Below are 18,476 nucleotides of genomic sequence, written 5' to 3'. Positions count from 1 at the left end.
ACTATTTGTGTGGCTGAAATTGTGAGCCTAGATGGATTTTCAAATGAACGGAGCTGATGCATAAAAGGCAGAGGGCTGAGGGCTAAGGGCTGAGACTATCCCAGTAAAGGTGTGCGGGACAGGGAAGAAAGCCATGAAGGGGCAGCTGGAGCAGTGGGGGGCAAGTTTGGATGAATCAGTGTAGAATTGAAGGATTGGCGAGCTTTTGAAATTGTAGTGTTCCTCTTGTTTTTGTCACACTGAGACTAGACATGATGTGTCAAGGCAGAGAGCGTGAGTGTGTGGGAGCACTGCTTCTCCTGGGAGAATTAGTGTTGGGCAGGGACTTGTCAAAGCAGGAAGGGAATGCTGACCACGTCTGCAGCTGGATGGCCTACCCCTGAAAATGACCTGGTGCACAAGGCCAGAGCGGGTAGAGTTTCTGAAAGGACTGCATTGGATTCTGATGCAATATCAAAGGAAGGATCAAGAACTCAGAAGGGAGGAGGCAGTTAGTTTTCGTGGTGGGTGCAGACTTAGGAAAACAGTAAAGGTAGAACATGTCACAAGAGGTAATAGATGGAGGGGAAACAAAGGCATCAGGGGCAGAACATACTTCTGAAGGTTTGGGAATGATGGGAAGGGTAGACAGAATGAAGCTCTGAGCATTTTAGAAGGTGGAGCAACAGGGTTCAGAGCATCAACACTGGAACTAGGCCTCCTGGGTTTGAATCTCAGCTCTGCCACTTATTAGCTTTGTGACTTTGGGCAAGTTAATTAACCTCTCTGTGCCTTGGTTTCCCCGTATGTAAAATGGAGGTGATAATATTGGGGGTTAATATGGGCGACATAATTATGAGATTATTAAGAGGATTAAATGAGTCAGCATAAGTAAAGTGCTTAGAAAAGGGCCTGGAACATTGTGAGATTTCAGCCAATGTCAGTTGGTATTACTGTTGTCACCACTATCTCTATGGCTGTCATTGAGAAAAGTTGAAAAGAGAAAGGAGAATGGAGAAAGGGAAGACAAGGAAAGAGACTGTGCACACAGAGTTTGGCTCTGCAGTACAGATGCCACACCTACCAAGAAGTCTTCTTCAACCCCACTAAGCATTCAGATGTAAAGACTGCTATGGGCCACCTTTGGTGCTATCTACTCAGGACGCTATAAGATGGGAGCTGTGGTTTCCCAGCAGGACAGTCCCTGCAGCAGTCCAGCTCAGGTGCAGGGAGACAAGATCCATGGCCTTGTAGAAGCTGCCAGGCCTCAAAACCCATGCCCCACAGGAGCCAGTGTCTTTTGTAACAACTCTATTGCTGCAGCTTCCAGGATCCCTGCAATGGACACACCAGACACAAGAATCACCTCCCTCAGGGAAGACCAAGGAATGGTGTCCCCATCAGGGATTTATAGTTCATTGATAGTCCTTCCAATCCAGAGACAGTTTACCAATTGAGAGTGTTTTTACCATTGGCAGCATAATTTAGTACCATGTTGGCACATACTCTCTGTATCTGTTTCCAGGGAAACAGGACTGGGGTGTGAACTGAAGGTTGGATTAGCATGCAGAAGGGGAAAGGGTTTTGTTAAGGGCTTGCTCACTGTGGGGCATTTGCCTGTTTAATAGAGAAACTGGGGCAGTTCTAGATGTGAGTAACGTTAGGATGTTAGATCTGAGATCTGGGAATTAAGGAATTAAGCAACATGCTAAGGAAACAAACAATAGCATGTCTCCAGGTCAGAGACACAACTGGGCCAGTGAGACTGGTGTCCTGGCTGATTCCTGAGGCTACAGGGCTGAGGTCTCCCAGGGAACCAGGCTGAGCCATCCTCCCACAGCAGCTGGATTTATAGTGAAAGATAAAAATGGCTTCCCTCTTACACAATATATAGAAGTATGCCAGCTGACTTCCAGAAGCCTTAAGGAAAACAGGCAGAGCCCCAAACACCTTCTCTTCCCCAGTAGAAATTTATTGACGATCTCTCACGCACAAGTCCCAACTACCTCTCCTGTCTCTAGACACCAGTGTGAAGACGGTCTTCCCCAACCTTGGACTCCCTATGGCCTGCAAGCCTTGCAGGGTATAGAAGAGGCAAGGTGTCCAACTCCTTTCAGTGAGGAATTCTAGGAACCTAGAAACTTGGTCCAAATTTGAGGCTCCTTTATTTTTTCTCTCTTTACCCTGCTTTGGAAAAACATAAAAGCTCCATCCTGGGGGAGTGAAGAATTGAAAACAAGGGTCGAAGGGTCTTAAGAGTCCTGAACCAGAACACACACATGGGGTCTATGTGTTGCCCTGTTTGCATGAGGATACGTGCCCGGGGTCAGTCAGAGTTCCTGTGAACTTTACGATTCTGCAATTGTAAAGCGGGAAATTTGCCCCTGGTTCCCACCCACTTCTCATTTTAGGGCCTATCCCCTTATGTCTAGGGATCTCCGCCACCGCATTTTAAGATCTCATCCCTGGAACATGCTCACAAAAGGCCTTGCTTTCTTACTGAGCTGTTTCTGTATCTAGGATAAACTAACTCCAGGAGGAGTTGCAGGAATAATGCATTTTAATGGGAGTCTCTCCTGAGTGAAAAACTGTTAAGAGCCAAAAGGATTGAATCCCTAATAATGAAAGGGTTAGGGTGTAGCAGAGAGGATGGGGAAGGAGGGTTTGGCAGCAAGGCAGGATGGAGTGAGACCCATGGTCTGGCTACATTAGGAGGCCTGGAGGGCACCAGTGCCCTTGGGCATAATCCTGAGAGAGTGTGCAGGTCTCTGAGTCCTGTGTGGGCAAAGGCACCACAGGGCTCTTGAGTGTGTGAAGGGTGGGGGCAGTGGGAGGATGCAGGGGTGTCCCTGGTCTGTGCAGTGCCCTGTGGTCACTCTGGGGGAGTATCTCCAGGAGGGGTGGGCTGTGAATGTTTGTGTCCAAGCTGCAAGTGTGATTCCCATTAGCCCATGGTGATTTTGCAGTAAGGTGAACATAGTGCAATTTTAGATCCATACCTTTCATCTGTTTTGTGCTCTAAAACAGAACATTAGGGAAATATGTGCAGTAGAATATGCTCACTATATAAATCTTAAAATCTACCAAGTGTATAGTACTTACCAAAGTATAAAGTCACCATCTTATTTGAATCTCACTTTTCTAAGGCTGAAATAGTGTAAATTGTTATCCCCATTTAGGTTTAGACCATTAACCTAACATGTTAAAGTTTATACAGCAGAATCTGCACTAGAACCCAAGTCTCCTGATTTGAAGCCTCCACCCTTTGCGCTATAACTGACACATAATGCTTTATTGTGGAATTGACTGCACACCAATTTTCCAGATGTAGCAAGGCTCACTGGCGAGGAGGTTGTTAGTATTCTTTAGGGCACAGGCTTTTATGGATGGGTCTCTGTAGTGTCCAGGCAGGGTACAGGGGATAGGTGATATTGGAATGTGCATATTTAGTAACAAAAATCCATTGGTTGTCTTCTGTCCTCTCAATCAACTCATCATACCTGAATATGAGCAACTTTAAAACCAATATAATCTAAATTGCAGACAGTATAAAATAGTAACACTAAGTGGTAAGGTGGTTTCAAAGTTAAAACTCTAAATCAGATGCTGTTGCTAAATTTGGCAAATGAAGGAAAATAAGCCCAAGATCCTTATTTAATATCTTTGTTCTATAAAATAGTTTATGCTTCATTAAAAACAGAACAGAATGATAATAACCTTTTAGCTATCCCCATCTTTAAAAGAAAAAGGGAAAAGATTTCTGTTTATTTTCCTAATTTGCATTTAAATAGATTCTTTTTATCATTTATTATATATTAAGAACCAGATTTTTATATTTTTACTGATTTTTAGCCAGGATAAAAAAAATTACTTAGTGAAAGATGGGAAAAAAAAAAAACAACAACCAAGTAGCTTCTATAGAACATCCATCTTCTTAATGAGACGAAACTATGTTGGTTTCCAAACAAAGAGATAAAATTTCATAATTTAGACATGAACTTTCCTCCTGAAGGAATTTTGTTGTTATCTTGCATTTTGTTGAACCTACCATTTGTAGCTTCTCAAAAGAAAAAAAAAAATAGAGAGTTCAAAATGTTTGAAAACACTGTGGAGATACACTCTTTAGTTTTTCTGTTTTTATTTTAGATTTTTGGGTCAGCCTAGTTCAAGTGTCTTGTGTCTTCCAGACACCCCAGTTCAAATAGATCAAATCATAAGATGTCCTAGCTGGAAGGGAGCTTAGAAAGGGTCAGCTTGTCTGGAGATTAGCAACCCCAGAACCTGTGGCCAACTCACTCATTCATTTCTTTCATTCACAAAGTATTTACTGAGAGAAGCAGAGTTGTTTGAATCAGCTGTCCCGGGCACTTGTGGGGCAGGCTGAGGAGGGCAGGAGGGGCTGGGTATTGGAGATTGAATGGCCCCATGTGAGGGACAGCATCTTACCACAGCTGGAGCCCCACAGTGCCCTGGTGGTGGCCTTCTAGGGGCCATCTGCTCTGTGGAGCCCAGGCAGAGGAGGTCCTACAGTCAAATGCAGGAGGTGGGCAGTGTCCCAAGAGCCTGGATCAGTAGGCACTTGGTGCATGTGCATTGGGCAGAATGAATGAAACCCATCCAGTGGGCTTCCCTTATCTTAACCTGTTTCCTGTCTGTAAATTGGGCCTGATGGAGGCAGTGAGATGATGCGTGCCAAGGGACATTTTGAACTCTCAAGCAGCAGACGGATGTCAGGGCTGAGACTAAGAAGATGCCTTTCTCTGGCTATTGAAAACAATGCCAGTATTCTCCCTGATATTCATTTTATTCAAAACTTAGAAATGTGAGTTGTAGCAATGAATATGCATTCTGATCCAGGAGAGTCAATAAAACTTTTTTATTTTGAATGAAAAAATACATTCCATAAGTTTCCAAATTGAGCTGACTATAAACCAAGATGCTTACCTCCATTCTGGAAACTACTTATCTCTTACAAATGAGGAGAAGCTCAGAAATGAAGAGACAGGCTCATGGGTAGTTAGTGACAGAGCCAGGTCCAGACCTAGCCTAGTCCTCATCCCACTTAACTGCACACACACACACAGGCACACGCACGTACGCACACACACACACAAACACACACACATTCTTTCTCTGCAGCCAGTTCCACCAAGTGCAACAGAAATGCTGGTGACCCTCGCAGACAGCTGGCTCACAATGGTGAGGGTCATATACAATTAGGCAGCAGATTCAAGCCCAGAGAGGACTTGAGATGGTCCCTAGGAAACAGCCATGTTGGAGAGACCTAGTTCCTGATATCACATAGACTGTCTGGCCCCTAGCGCAGGTCTTTGTCTCTCTGCCCGAGATGAGTATCACCTCTTTGGAGCACAGCCTCCAGTCTCCAGCATAGTTGAACTTTCCCAGGAGGTGTGGCCGCTGGAGACAGACCATGTGCGTGCTCCAGTGTGGAAGGCAGATCTGGCTGAACGGCCTGGGCACGGACCTCATCATGTGAGAAGTGCATTCAAGGAGGCGTCAAGTTCCCCCAGTACTCTCCACTCTTGCCTGCCTGTTAACTCACTGTTGTCGTCCCTTTCCTCCCTAATTGGCCTGTGTTCAGCTCTCCTTGCTCTGTAGTCCAGCAGGGACCTGGCGCCGGGCAATCTAATCATTCTGGTGCTAGCACATAACTCTCTGCTTATTAACATTTCTAAATAGTCATTTAACAGGAAATAGAGGGAAGGTCACTTCTAGGCCACTGGGATAGCCAAGAAAGTATAAAGAGTGAGCCATTCTTCATCACAAGTTCCACAAGGACTTCAGGCATTTCAGATTTTCATTAACTTTATTGATTCTTTTGTCTACAAAGAAAAGAGATGAGAAATTATTTTAAAATGGAATTGAGAGGCAGAATTTTACAGAAGTAAAATTAGATGATAAGCTTCCTTTAGACTCCTGAGACACTTGTCTTCTTCCCTCCTTGTCTTTAATAATAAATATTTTTAAAAGCCCCGACTGAATGCCTGGTGTGGGGTTGACTGTGACTGGAGGACCCAGGGTGGTGACTCAGCCTCCACAGGAACCCCCAGCCTGGAACATCCTGTTACTCGAAAGTGAAGAGTGATCCGTTCCCCCTGTGTGTGTGTGTAGGTAGCCGGAGGTGATCTGGGTCATTCAAAAGGGAAAACCATCTCCAAATCACGCACATTTGCCTTGGGAAGGTGATGTGTTTATACTTAAGTGTGAGTTGTCATAGGCTCGATGTTTCTCTTGGGAAACCAGACATATAATTCTGCCCACAGCACACCTCTGCTTCCTAAGCTCTCCTGAGCCTCTTGAACTCTGCATCTAAAACGGAACCCGCTGTCTCCCCTCTTCCGTCCCCTTTCTTACCTTCCTCCTGAGGAAGCATCCATAGGGTCACCTTCTCTTACAAGGACCCAGGGTGCTGTGCCAGACACCTGGCTGTTTTCCCTTTCTCTTTCTTGCCCTCTTTCCCTAACAGTTGTGAGTCCTCAGTCCCATTCCTAGTAGCTCTCATTCTGCCCCCTTCTCAGACTCCACTGCCACTCCCTATGTCCAGGTTTCCAGGTTCTCATCGTCGTTCCCCAAGGTTACTGTAACAGCCTCCTAATCATTTTCACTGCTCCGTCTCATCTTTCCAGTCCACATACCACGCTATTCTCAAAGCTCATGTTATACTTCACTGCTTAGCTTACAAACCTCCACTGACATCTTGCTGCCCACAGTATATGGTCCAGGTTTCCTAAAGCTTGTGTCCAGGCCTCTCCATGCCTCCATCTCCTTCCTCAGCCTCACATCAGGTCCAGAAGCACAGCAGTGGTGCTTTCAGATCTTCAACACACTGGGCTGCCCCACAATTCTGCCCCTTTAGTCTCCCCTTTGCCTGAAGCTCACATCCCATGCATCGCCACCTGGCTAATTACTTCCTGAGTCTAGGCTCAACTCAGGTGTCCCTTCCTCTGGGAAGCCTTGTCTGCTCTTCCCTGTCCCCATACCATCAAAAATGGGTGCTACCTTGGCCACATTGACCTTTATCTTGATAGATTTTGTCAGGTTGTGATTTTAATCAAGCCATATGTCAAGTAATACTAACATTGTATCTGAGTCCGTATTTGCTTTCCACACTGGTTTTAAGCCACTTAAACTCAAGAGCCACATATTAGTCATTTTTGCCTGGGACAAAGCCTAGTATATACTGAGTGTCTGATAAAATTTGGTTAAATGTAATTGAAAAAGTAAATTCACTTTTCTGTTTAAAGGGGAAAAAAATGGAATGAGGCTACAGTTCTGCCTCTAGGACAGCTGGCGTGATCTTTGCAGCTTCTCAGACTACACCTGTGCTCCGTTCCTCCCTACTCTGCAGCAGCTGCAGCCTTTACCCCATGCCAAACTATGGAGCATGAGTTCCACACAGAGCAGTCCTCTTCTCCAAAGGTTTCACATCTTTCCTTGCTATATCTCTTGACTGCTCTGGGCAGAAAATTACAGAAGGTCCAACTTAAACAAGCTTGAATAATTAAGAGGATTTCTTGGCTCAGGTACTAAGAAGTCCAGAGATAAGGTGGAGATCAGGCAAGACATAATCAGGCCACTGCCTGTTTCCTGTTATTGTTTTAATTACACCTTTTCTCTGCCCATTGGCTTTACTCAAGCTGCCAGCGGGATGGCTGCAGCAATTTGAGGCTCAGGGTCACAATGACAGTACCTGAGAAAGAGAAGTCGAATCTAAAGATTACAGTTCTGTTTTCCCAGAAGCTTCCAGCAAACTTCCCTTCATTTTTTGTATATATTTGTGTGTGTGTGTAATATATATATTATTGAAGTATAGTCAGTTTACAGTGTTGTGTCAGTTTCTGGTGTACAGCATAATGCTTCAGTCATACATGAACATACATGTATTCATTTTCATATTCTTTTTCACCATGTAACTACAAGATATTGAATATAGCTCCCTGTGCTATACAATATAAACTTGCTGTTTATCTTTTTTATATGTATTTGTTAGTATCTGCAAATCTCAAACTCTCGGTTTATCCCTTCTCACCCCCTTCCCCCTTGGTAACTATAAGTTTGTTTTCTATGTCTGAGTGTCTATTTCTGTTTTGTAAATAAGTTCATTTGTCTTTTTTTTTCAGATTCCACAAGTAAGTGATATCATATGGTATTTTTCTTTTTCTTTCTGACTTACTTCACTTAGAGTGACATTCTCCAGGTTCATCCATGTTGCTGCTAATGGCATTATTTTATTCTTTTTTATGGCTGAGTAGTATTCCATTGTATAAATATACCACAGCTTCTTTATCCAGTCATCTGTCAGTGGACATTTATGTTGGTTCCATGTCTTAGCTATTGTAAATAATGCTGCTATGAACATTGGGTGCATGTATCTTTTTGAATTAAAGTTTCCTCTGGATATATGCCCAGGTGTGGGACTGCTGGATCATAGGATATGTTTATTTTTAGGCTTTTAAGGAATCTCCATACTGTTTTCCATAATGGCTGCACCAAACTACATTCCCACCAATAGTGTAGGGGGCTTCCCTTTTCTCCACAGCCTCTCCAGCATTTATCATTTATGAACTTTTGAATGATGGCCATTCTGACTGGTGTGAGGCGATAATTCATTGCAGCTTTGATTTGCATTTCTCTGGTAATTAGCGATATTGAGTATTTTTTCGTGTGCCTGTTGGCCATTGTATGCCTTCATTGGAGAATTGCTTATTTAAGTCTTCTGCCCATTTTTGTATTGGGTTGTTTGTTTTTTGTTTTTTTTTTTAATCTTATTAAGTTGTATGAGCTGTTTATATATTCTGGAAATTAATCCCTTGTCAGTCTCATTACAGTTAGCGCATTTCCAATTATGATTTTCTTGTTTCTATAGCTTCCTGCTTCTTTTCTGTTTAGAGTAGACCTTTCAATATTTCTTTTAGGATAGGTTTAGTATTGCTGAATTCTTTTAGTGTTTGCTTGTCTGTGAAATTCTTTATCTCTCCTTCTATTCTAAAGGATAGCCTTGCTGGATAGAGTATCCTAGGTTGCAGCTTTTTCTCATTCAGGGCTTTGAATATATCTTGCCATTCCCTTCTGGCCAGCAGTGTTTGTGTAGAGAAATCAGCTGAAAACCTTATGAGAGTTCCTTTTTAACTAACTCTTTGTTTTTCTCTTGCTGTCCTTAGAATCATTTCTTTATCTTTAACCTTGGCCATCTTAATGATAATATGTCTTGGTGTAGGTCTATTTGGGTTCTTCTTGTTGGGGACCCTCTGTGCTTCCTGTACTTGACTTGGATATCTGTTTGCTTCTTTAGGTTTGGAAAGTTTTCAGTCATGATTTCTTCAAATACTTTTTCAATCCCCTTTTTTCTTTCTTCTCCTTCTGGGACCCCTATTATGCATAGGTTAACACACTTTATATTACACTGTAGGTCCCTTATATTGCTTTCATTGGTTTTTACTTGCTTTTCTGTCTGTTGTTCTGATTGGGTGACTTCTGTTATCCTGTCTTCTAAGTTACTTATTCATTCCTCTGCATTATCTAGTCTGCTTTTGACTGCCTTTAGCTCAGCTTTTATTTCAGCCATTGAGTTTTCTGTTTTTACTTGACCCCTTTTTATAATTTCTATTTCCTTTTGATAGTATTCTCTGTCTCTATTCATAGTTTTTCTTATTTCCTTCAGTCCTTTTATCACCCCCTCTCTGAAGTCATGATCTAGTAGACTGTCGAGGTCTATCTCATTGTTCACTCTTTCAGAGGACTTCTCTTATTTTAATTGGGATGGTTCCTCTGCTTCTTCATTTTACTTACATTTCTCTGGCTCTGTGGATTTAGGAGTATCAGTTATCTACTGTGATCTTGAAGGGCTGTTTTATTTTTCGTTTGTTTTTATTGAACGTAGGAGGGTTCCTGTGTAGACTGTGTTCATCTAATAGTTTTGTTGCAAGGGCTGTTCTTAGTATGGATGGTTGCCACATCTTTCTTCTGTGTGTGTTGGCTGTTATCCCTTTGATTCAGGGTGTGTTTGGTGCTGTGGGGATCAGAGCCTGCCCTGGCTATTAAGCAGGGCCTCCTTTTTTGTTCTGTGGTTGTCACAGCCTTGACAGGGGCCAGGTCTGCTCCCCTGTTGCTGGAATAGAGGCTTCTAGACCCGTTTCTGAGCTGTGGTGTATGGTAGCCATGGTTGGAGTGCTTCAGCTGTAAAGGAGGGTCACTGTGTATACCTCCGCAGGAGATGTCCACTGGAAAGTGCCCTCTGTGGTGTTGTCTGTCACTTGTTCTGCAGGCTTACAAAGTACTCTTTGATGAGGCCGGCTTTGTCCCTGCCTTAGCTGCAGGAATGTCCCCCACAACCTCTAGTGTCTCTCAGGTTCTGGGACCCAAGAACAACTGGTGCAGATCTGCCAATGTCAGGCACTAGGATCCACCTTAGTGAATGTGCAGTCATACACCTGAATGCTTGGTGCATCACAGGTCATTGCAGGCCCCAACACCACCTCTGCATTTACACTTGTTGTAAATACCCATACTGGCCCCTGCCATGCACCAGAACTCTGCCCACTGCCTGTTTGTCCCAGAGGCATGGGTCCACAAAGGATCCAGAGAGAGCAAAGCCACCCTCTCTGCCTGGGGCTGTAAACAAATCTCAGTTCTGCCTTTGAAGTTACAGGGCCATGGGGCATGGATTCAGCTCTTAGCCCCGCCTCCATGTAGCAGCAATGGCTATGACTGAGCCCCACCTCTGTTCTCTCGAAAACACACCAACAATGGAGCCAAGCGTAGGCAGCAGCTATGGTGCGGTTGCTTTGTGCCCCTCCCCACCATGCACATCAGCAGTGGTGCTTTTTTATAGGCGTCCCAGGCGGTTCTGTTCCACAGACATTCCTAGCCAGAGCTCACACTGCCCTCCAGTCCCCTGAGGCTGTCTCTGTGCATTGGGCCTTAGCCCTCTGCCCAGGCTCCACACTGATCTCCAGCAGCAAATCCCAGCTTGTCCCTGCCAGGGATCGCAGGGACCCTCCATGTAAGTTTCCCTTAGTTCTGTCTCCCAAGTGGTTGCCACTTTCTTCTTGGAGTCTCAGAAGCTCTGCTTCTGTCCCTGCTGACCTCCAGGCTGGAGAGGTGGCATCCCAGCATGAGGGTGCCTTTCTTCCTATGCCGCTCCCTCCCTGCAGGAATGTCCCTGCAGCAATTTTTTCTTTTTCTTTTTTCTTCTTTTTTTCTCTTACTGGATTTTGGGAGACTCTTCCTGTATTCTGAAGCAAGAGACACTCTACTGGAGTTCAGTAGGTGTTCTGTGTGATTCAGTGGGTTTGTAGATGTAATTCTTGGTGTCTTTGTGGGAGAAGGTGAGCTGTGAGTCTCTCTACTCCATCTTGGCACCCCCCCACCATATTTTATTGTACTGAATTAGATAACATTCCTGTTTCTGAGATAGTCCCATTGGTCAGGAAATGTCATACACTTATTGGCTTAGATTTGATGTCCTGAGGAGGGATAACCCTTAAAGTGACCAGGCTCTCTTTTGGCAGAGGGGTACTGGTCAGCACCCCTTAAAGTGTGCAGGCCTCCTGGGAGAGAGGTAGATACCTGAAGGAGAACCAGGTACAGAGCCAGGGGAGGAAAATAGCTTGGCGCCCACTGTGCCAGGAAGTATTTACCCTATCCTTAAAAGCCTCCTCTTCTGGTTCCTAATGGGTTACAGCAGAAACTTGGGAATTGTGAAGCTGCGGAATCACAAGAAAAGCTGATTCAGTTCAGAGTCAATTCAACAATGTGTGTAGTTGCGCAGCGTGAGTGGAGTAGGGGCATGTTAGGATACTCTGTTGCTTCTGACAAGGGTTTCTCTCTCCTGCTGGTGCACTAAAGAATAGATTAAGCCACCCACTTGTCCCTCATCACCTATCCCTAAAGCATACATGGGGCCCTTTGATGCTTCCTAGGAGATTTTAAAAGGAGAAGTAACTAGGGAGAGTGAACAGCTTGCTCCCCACTGCCCTTGGTTCTCTCACTCGCCTTCTCTTTTCCCTTAGGCTCTGTAGAGAAATACAGAGGCTGACAGTGGGTCCTTATGCTAAGAAGGAGGGCTCTTCTGGGAAGTCAGGCTGTGGGCCACCCCCACCCTGGGCAGGATGACTGGTCCTCGCTGGGCATCAGCAGTGGGGCTATTTGTCTTCCAGTAGCTCTGAAAGTTTCGCACTGTTGGACCCATAACCCTTCTGATTACTCTGTGCCTTCTTTCCCCCTCCAGATGTTCGACTGGATAAGCCACAACAAGGAGTTATTCCTCCAGAGCCATACGGAGATTGGAGTCAGCTACCAGCATGCCCTAGACCTCCAGACACAGCACAATCACTTCGCCATGAACTCCATGGTGAGTGGAGGGTCTGTTCTCTGGGGGCAGGGGAATGCTGAGGGGAACGGGCTTGGGGTGGGGAGGGCAGAAACAGACTTCCAACCGGACTTAAGAATGAGAAACTCTGAACACACAACCGGTTTGGCATCCCATTCTTCCGAATGGGACTGTGTGCAGGATGCATGGCCAGCTGGCTGTCTCTGCAGCAGTTTATAGCCCCATTTCTGCCTCCACACCCCGCTTTGCCTGGGGAAGGAATGTTCTGGGGTTGTAGAAGCCATTAGCTCCATGCAAGACTAGAAGAAAGAGTACCAATTCCACTCCACTGACTTATCCAACTAGCATGTGTGAGTCACTGAGCTGGGACAGAGAGGGACCTCAGTCTGTGGCACATTGGAAACAGTTCAGTGAACTGGGCTTCTTACACTAGAGAAGAGGAGCCTTACAGGACACACGGTTGCTGCCTTCCGCAACGCAAAGGGCTGCCTCAGAGAGAAGAGGGTAGTGTTGCTTGTGTTGGTCTGGGAGGCATAAATGTCCAGGGGATGGCTTGGGAGGTGGGCCGTACTGGAAGCCAGTGAGCTCCTGTGATGGGGAGGGTCCAGGCAGGTGCTGAGTTGAGAGAGGGCTATCTGCTAGCTGGGTGGCCATGGGAAACTTACTTCTCTATGCTCCAATTTCTTTATCTGTAAAATGGAAATAATAATAGCTACTCTATAGGGTTGTTGTGAGGATTCAATGTGTTAATTGTAAGGCTGTTGGAGATGTGCATGGTCCATTGTCCATTATCAGTAAATATTGGTGTTGTGATAGTGATGATGGTGATGATACAGGAGTGTACGCCAGGTAACACCTTGATCCCTCATAAAACTATCACTTTGGGATACTGTTTTTCCCTTGTGGGCACCCCAGGACTAACCAATCTTGTCAGGCCCTGGATCCCATTATATTTGAAATGCCTGCAGCCAAAGTATGCCTTGACGTCTCTCTCCCCTCTGCCAGCTCTTCCTGCTTGTACTACTGGTCCAAAAGACTATTTCCACCACTCCCCACATATCTGAACACCAAAGACCTCTTATCATTTCAGCTGGTGATGTTGGGAGGGGGCTTTTGTTAAGAAAACATAAACACAGAGGATCACAGAGGCCAGGAAGGAAGACAATTTCATTTTCTACCAAGTTGTTTTAACTATGTTAATACACTGGACTTAATGTACTGAAGAAGAAATAATTCTGGCCTTCAGTTTTCAGTGTGTAGTTGGGGAGATAACTCAGACCATCATGGTACAGCTTGATATGTGCAGTGACAGAGAATCGGTGCGTGAACTAAGAACCTTACAATCTCAGTAGTTTTAAACAATAGGGGTTTATTTCTTGCTCCCACCACGTGCCCATCACTGGCTGGTGGTGGGCTCTGCTCATCCCAGTCACTCAGGGACCCAGATGCTGCAGTGCGTCACTAGACAAGCATTTAGCCAAGCTCACGCCAGCTCTGAAACCTTCTACTTAGAAGTGACACATTTCATTACCCAACACCAGTCACACAGTCACATCTAACTTCATGGGTGGAGGTATATGGTCCTACCTCCATATACTGGGGAGGAGAGAGTGGATATTTGTGAACAGCCCTAGTGATGAGCACACGGAGCCACTGCAGGATATGAGGTAGAGATGAACATCATGAGATTTGCATGGAAAGGTACCTCTAGCTGCAGAGTAGAAGGTTGTGGGACCAGGCAGGGAAAACATCAATGTTGGCTGTGTTATCAATTTTGGCTGCGACTCACAGCCTGTGTCTTCATCTGAATGTAAAGACTCATTCCCTTCCAACCAGTCTTCTATAATTAGCTCTCATCCTGGCTCCCTTTAGTCACAGAGGAGCAAAGCAATTGATCACAGGTGATTAAGAACGTGAAGTCAAATCTAGTCAGGTTTGATTATCTGTGTGCCTTGTGGATTTCCCCTAGTGAATTTTACAAATTCTGTGCCAGAACCTTCATGTCACCCAACTGCCTAGCCCTAAGTCAGACAAACTCATTTTGTTAAGAAGCAAAGACAAACATAATTAGGGAGATAAGTCTGCCACCAAGCCCCTCAAAACAATGAACTACAAAGTTAAATCAAAAGAGCCTTTGGCTTTGAATTAGCTGCACCACTGCTCTTCTCAGTTAATATGGATAACTGAGAGTTAATGACACATCAAAAACCTTTCCTCTGACACATTTATTTTTGAAGTCTCCATTTTCAGGACAAAAAAAGAAAATAAGCGAAGAAATTTATTGAAGGGAAGCATCTTCTGGAGCTGGGAGAGAGGGAGGAAGAGATTTAACATACAACAGCCAATTAGCATGTTCCAGCCCATCTTGTAGTCTCCCACTGCTCTGAGTGCCTGCAGCACTCGGAGGCCTGTTGAGCCTGATCAGGCTGGATCTCCTCTCTGGCTGCAGGCAGGGGAAGGGAAGTCCCAGGGTTGTTCAGTCAGGTTGTCCGAACTGGTGCTTTATAAAGGTGGCCCGTGCCTTTGTTAACTGGGAGGTTTGCAAGTTTGTTATTAAAAGGAACTTCCACAAAGAGAGATGTCAGCATCCCAAACAGATGAAAGGAAGGAATTATAGACTCCTGTTCTCTGGCCTGAGTGATGGATGTTGCTGCCAAGAAACAGATGAATGCAAGCAGCTACTGCTGGAGCCCAGTGACTGTAGGATGATCAGTTACTAAGGGGAAGTGGGAATGCGGATTGTTCTGTGAATTCACTGAGGCATTTCCTTTTGGGTTCTTGGAAATTACGCGCACCCATACATACGCCCACAAGTGTGTCCACGAAAAGGTACATTTAGCATCTTTTGTTTCAGGCTACAGGTGAGTTCTTTGCTATTGAATCGTGTTTTAGTACTGAAATAGGCCAGTGATTCCTTATCTTTCAGGGAGGTCACAGATGCCTTTGAAATCTAATGAAAGTTTTGGGTCCTTTCTCCAGAGAAACGTACATGGACAACTTTTTAAAGATAATTTCAGGGGATTCAAGAGAATCCTAAAGCCTATCAGTCAACCTCCCCAATTTAAGAGACCAAGAACCTCATGACTTTATTCACTCTTTCCACAAATAATTAAAGATCAGACCATTGTGCTGGATGTTGGACCTAGTAGTGAACAAGAGAGCCAGTGTCCCACAGAGGTTGTAGTGGAGAGACAGATATAATCTCATAAGTATATATATGGCTATAAACCAATGAGTCTTATGTTGGGAGAATAAGGGATGCTCTGATAGATTATAATGAAAAGGGATCAATTTAAATGAGGGGAAGTCAGGTGCATTTTCCAGTCAATAATCACTATTGACTTAATGCTCATTGTTCATTCACTGATAGTAATTAATGGTCTGTGAATTAAATTCTGTAATATACCAAACAAATTATAATTTAAAGAAGCCCTAGGTACATTGTTTTGTAAACGAAAAGCTTCTAGGTATAATTTATCTGGTTTTCAAGTTTTATTTTTGTGTTGCTAGTTTAATATGCCTGTAAAGACCTGGCTCCAACTGAGGTTACCATTACTGAGAAGTCATTGCATATCATTAAGTCCTGGAAGAAAAATCAGAAATTTTCTATATGTTATCTATGATTTATACCAATAAAGGCTATCAGTTATTAACATGCCATGGGTGTGGGAGGAATGCCCCACTGAGTATGGTACATGAACAACTCTGAAAGAGAAAGGTTAAAATTGGTTGATCTTTAGCTTTTTGTCATAACATGTTTTTTATACTTCTCACTGGAGAATCCTATTCTTTTGATCCTCAAAATAGTAATAGTAGTAATGATGATGATAATAATAGTAATCATATCCACCTACTAAACACAGTAGTAAAATATTGTCTGGCGGCTTATAGTGCCTCAGAAAGCCGTTCTTCCCGAGCAGTCGGGAGCTCTCTTCTTTCTTAACTCTGCCTTCTGTTGTGGAAGCTTTTTTCAAATTCTCCTTCCCCTGAGTGCGGCCTTCTCCTCTGATGGGAGTGTGGGCAGATGGAAGTAGAGTCAGGCTGTAATGTGCAACAGAACAATCATGCAGCCACCTATGCTCTAGTCCTTCAAGAAAAAGACACTCACAGGAGTGCATACACATACAATGCAGCTTTATTTGCAGTTTTAATTAGCTGCTTCTTTGGGGAAAAAAATAGACGCTAATGGTTTCTGTCTAGAGTTTTAAAATATGAAATGATATTCATTTCCTATTATTACAACTCTGAGGACTCACATTAGTGATAGCCATGTGCAGCTGGGCAGCAGGAAGCCCTTCAGCCACGGCGTGTTGCTAGCTGCCTTAATCCTGTTCATTTGCTCCCCAGAGGCACATACTGCCACTTGATGGTGTGCAAATCATACCAATTGCAGCAAAGCCTGTGGTGCTCTCTCTTTGTTTTGAGGGAAAGTTACAAATAGTAGCACCAAGGAAAAAAAATAATAATCTGGTGCAAGAGAAATAGAGATTCTGAGCAGGTTTCCTGATCTCAGTTTGAGAAACCTTGCTCTGGGGTGCTCTGTCATCTTGGCAGCCCCAAACTATGATTCTGCAAGCACTGCCCCATCCCCAAACAGGCCGCATTTCCTATAATAACAGTGTTTCTAGATTTTGGTGAGAACACATGCTATTGTGATCTTTAATAGCCAGGATTTAACCCTGCCATAGCTGCAAAGCTTCTTAGTAGACATAGAAGCTGTGGGAAAAGAGAAGTGATCAGTCTGAGCTGGTATGTGTTAGTCTTTTTAGTTCAATTCTTTTTCCAAAGAATCATGTAGTGGACTTATTAAGAATGCAGATTTCTTTTTGGCTTTCTCTCCAGTCCTAGCAAATCATAATCTCTGGGGGATGGCACCCCAGGAACCTCTATTTTTAACAAGATTCACGGGTGATTTACATGCATATTAAAGTTGGAGAACTGCTGTTCTATAGAGATGTATATGTATAAAATAGTCACCCCGAAAATAAAGCATTGCAAGTTCTAAAAGATAGTCCACTTCCAGCACGACAGCATGAGGAGCTATGCAGACCCACTCTCCAGAGAAACCGGTGAATGTTACTTTAAAACAACCATTTAAATTCTCTAGAAATGGTCTTAAGTGCATACAGCAAATGATGAAACATTTATTCAAGAAAATTTACTAAAACTTGATTAGAACAATGATTCTGTGGTATTTGAGCCAAGACCCACTTTCTACCTCTCTCCTCCCCACTCCCAGCTCGATGAGATGGAAACTCTACTCCAGACTGGTGCAACCAAGAACACAGGGTCCTCTTTCCCCCCAGCTCCCAGTTGAAGGACCACCTTCCCAGATAGGGCAGTTCCTATCCTGTTACAAACTACTTGTTACTGAAGTTAAGTTCTAGGTGAGTGTGGCCAAGGGGTGAGGATTCCTTCTTCTGCGTAGTCCCCACTCATGGAGCAGAGGCTATACCATGGGTGCAGCATTGCAGGGAATTCTCAGGTCCCAAATGCTGTTGCTCCAGCTTATAAGGCAGAGGTTTCATGCCAAGAAGACTTGAGACTACTCACCCACCTCCACTGAGTCTTTGGCTTCTCAACTGGAGGTGTCACTCAGGGAAGCCCCAGCTCCAGAGTCATGGCTCAGAGATTTTGTCTGGGAGTGGAATCAAACTATAAAACAGAGCTGCGAATCTTTTCCCAAAGCAACTGACTTTACTTGTAACACAGAGTAGAGAATTTCAAGCTAATAGCACTCTCAAAAATGCCCTTACGGAGGTTCTGGTGAGAGGTAACTGGGAGAAGATTGGTAGAGTTATTGAAGATATAGGATAAATGGTAGGTGGGCTAATTTGCCAGAGAGAACTGGAGAAAGAGACCTTCTGAGGCCAGAACAAATCTCAAGTACTGACCTCAGGATTATTCCTTCAGAGGAGCTTGGATTTATTGATTAGGTCTGTGGAGCAATTTGTGCCCCAAGGCACTGCTGAAAGCAAAAGAATAATGAGCTGGCAATCAGTGAAATTTAACCGCAGGGTATGGTCAAGGAAGGAAGTTATCTAGTGAGGACTGTGGAGACCACTGCCATCCCAGAGTGAATGTGGGCATACCCAAGGCTGCACCCTCTAAGGAGCAACATCAGAGGTTTCCCATTGTGGGGACT

The 18,476-nt window shown here is 44.3% G+C and overlaps 1 protein-coding gene across 2 annotated transcripts in view; it reads left to right on the top strand.

Annotated features, from left to right (window-relative positions):
• Positions 1 to 18,476, top strand: part of LOC102532976 (kalirin RhoGEF kinase) — a 443,405-nt gene that overhangs the window by 227,905 nt on the left and 197,024 nt on the right. For both annotated transcript variants that reach the window (XM_072963937.1, XM_072963936.1), the window contains exon 6: positions 12,230 to 12,352. In XM_072963937.1, coding sequence (XP_072820038.1) covers positions 12,230 to 12,352 — 123 coding nt within the window. The remainder of the gene's footprint in view (positions 1 to 12,229; positions 12,353 to 18,476) is intronic.

This window comes from Vicugna pacos, chromosome 1 (assembly GCF_048564905.1).
Source record: "Vicugna pacos chromosome 1, VicPac4, whole genome shotgun sequence".
Taxonomy (NCBI): Eukaryota; Metazoa; Chordata; class Mammalia; order Artiodactyla; family Camelidae; genus Vicugna; species Vicugna pacos.
Note: the sequence above shows the minus strand (reverse complement) of the source record. Positions and strands in the feature narration are given on the sequence as shown.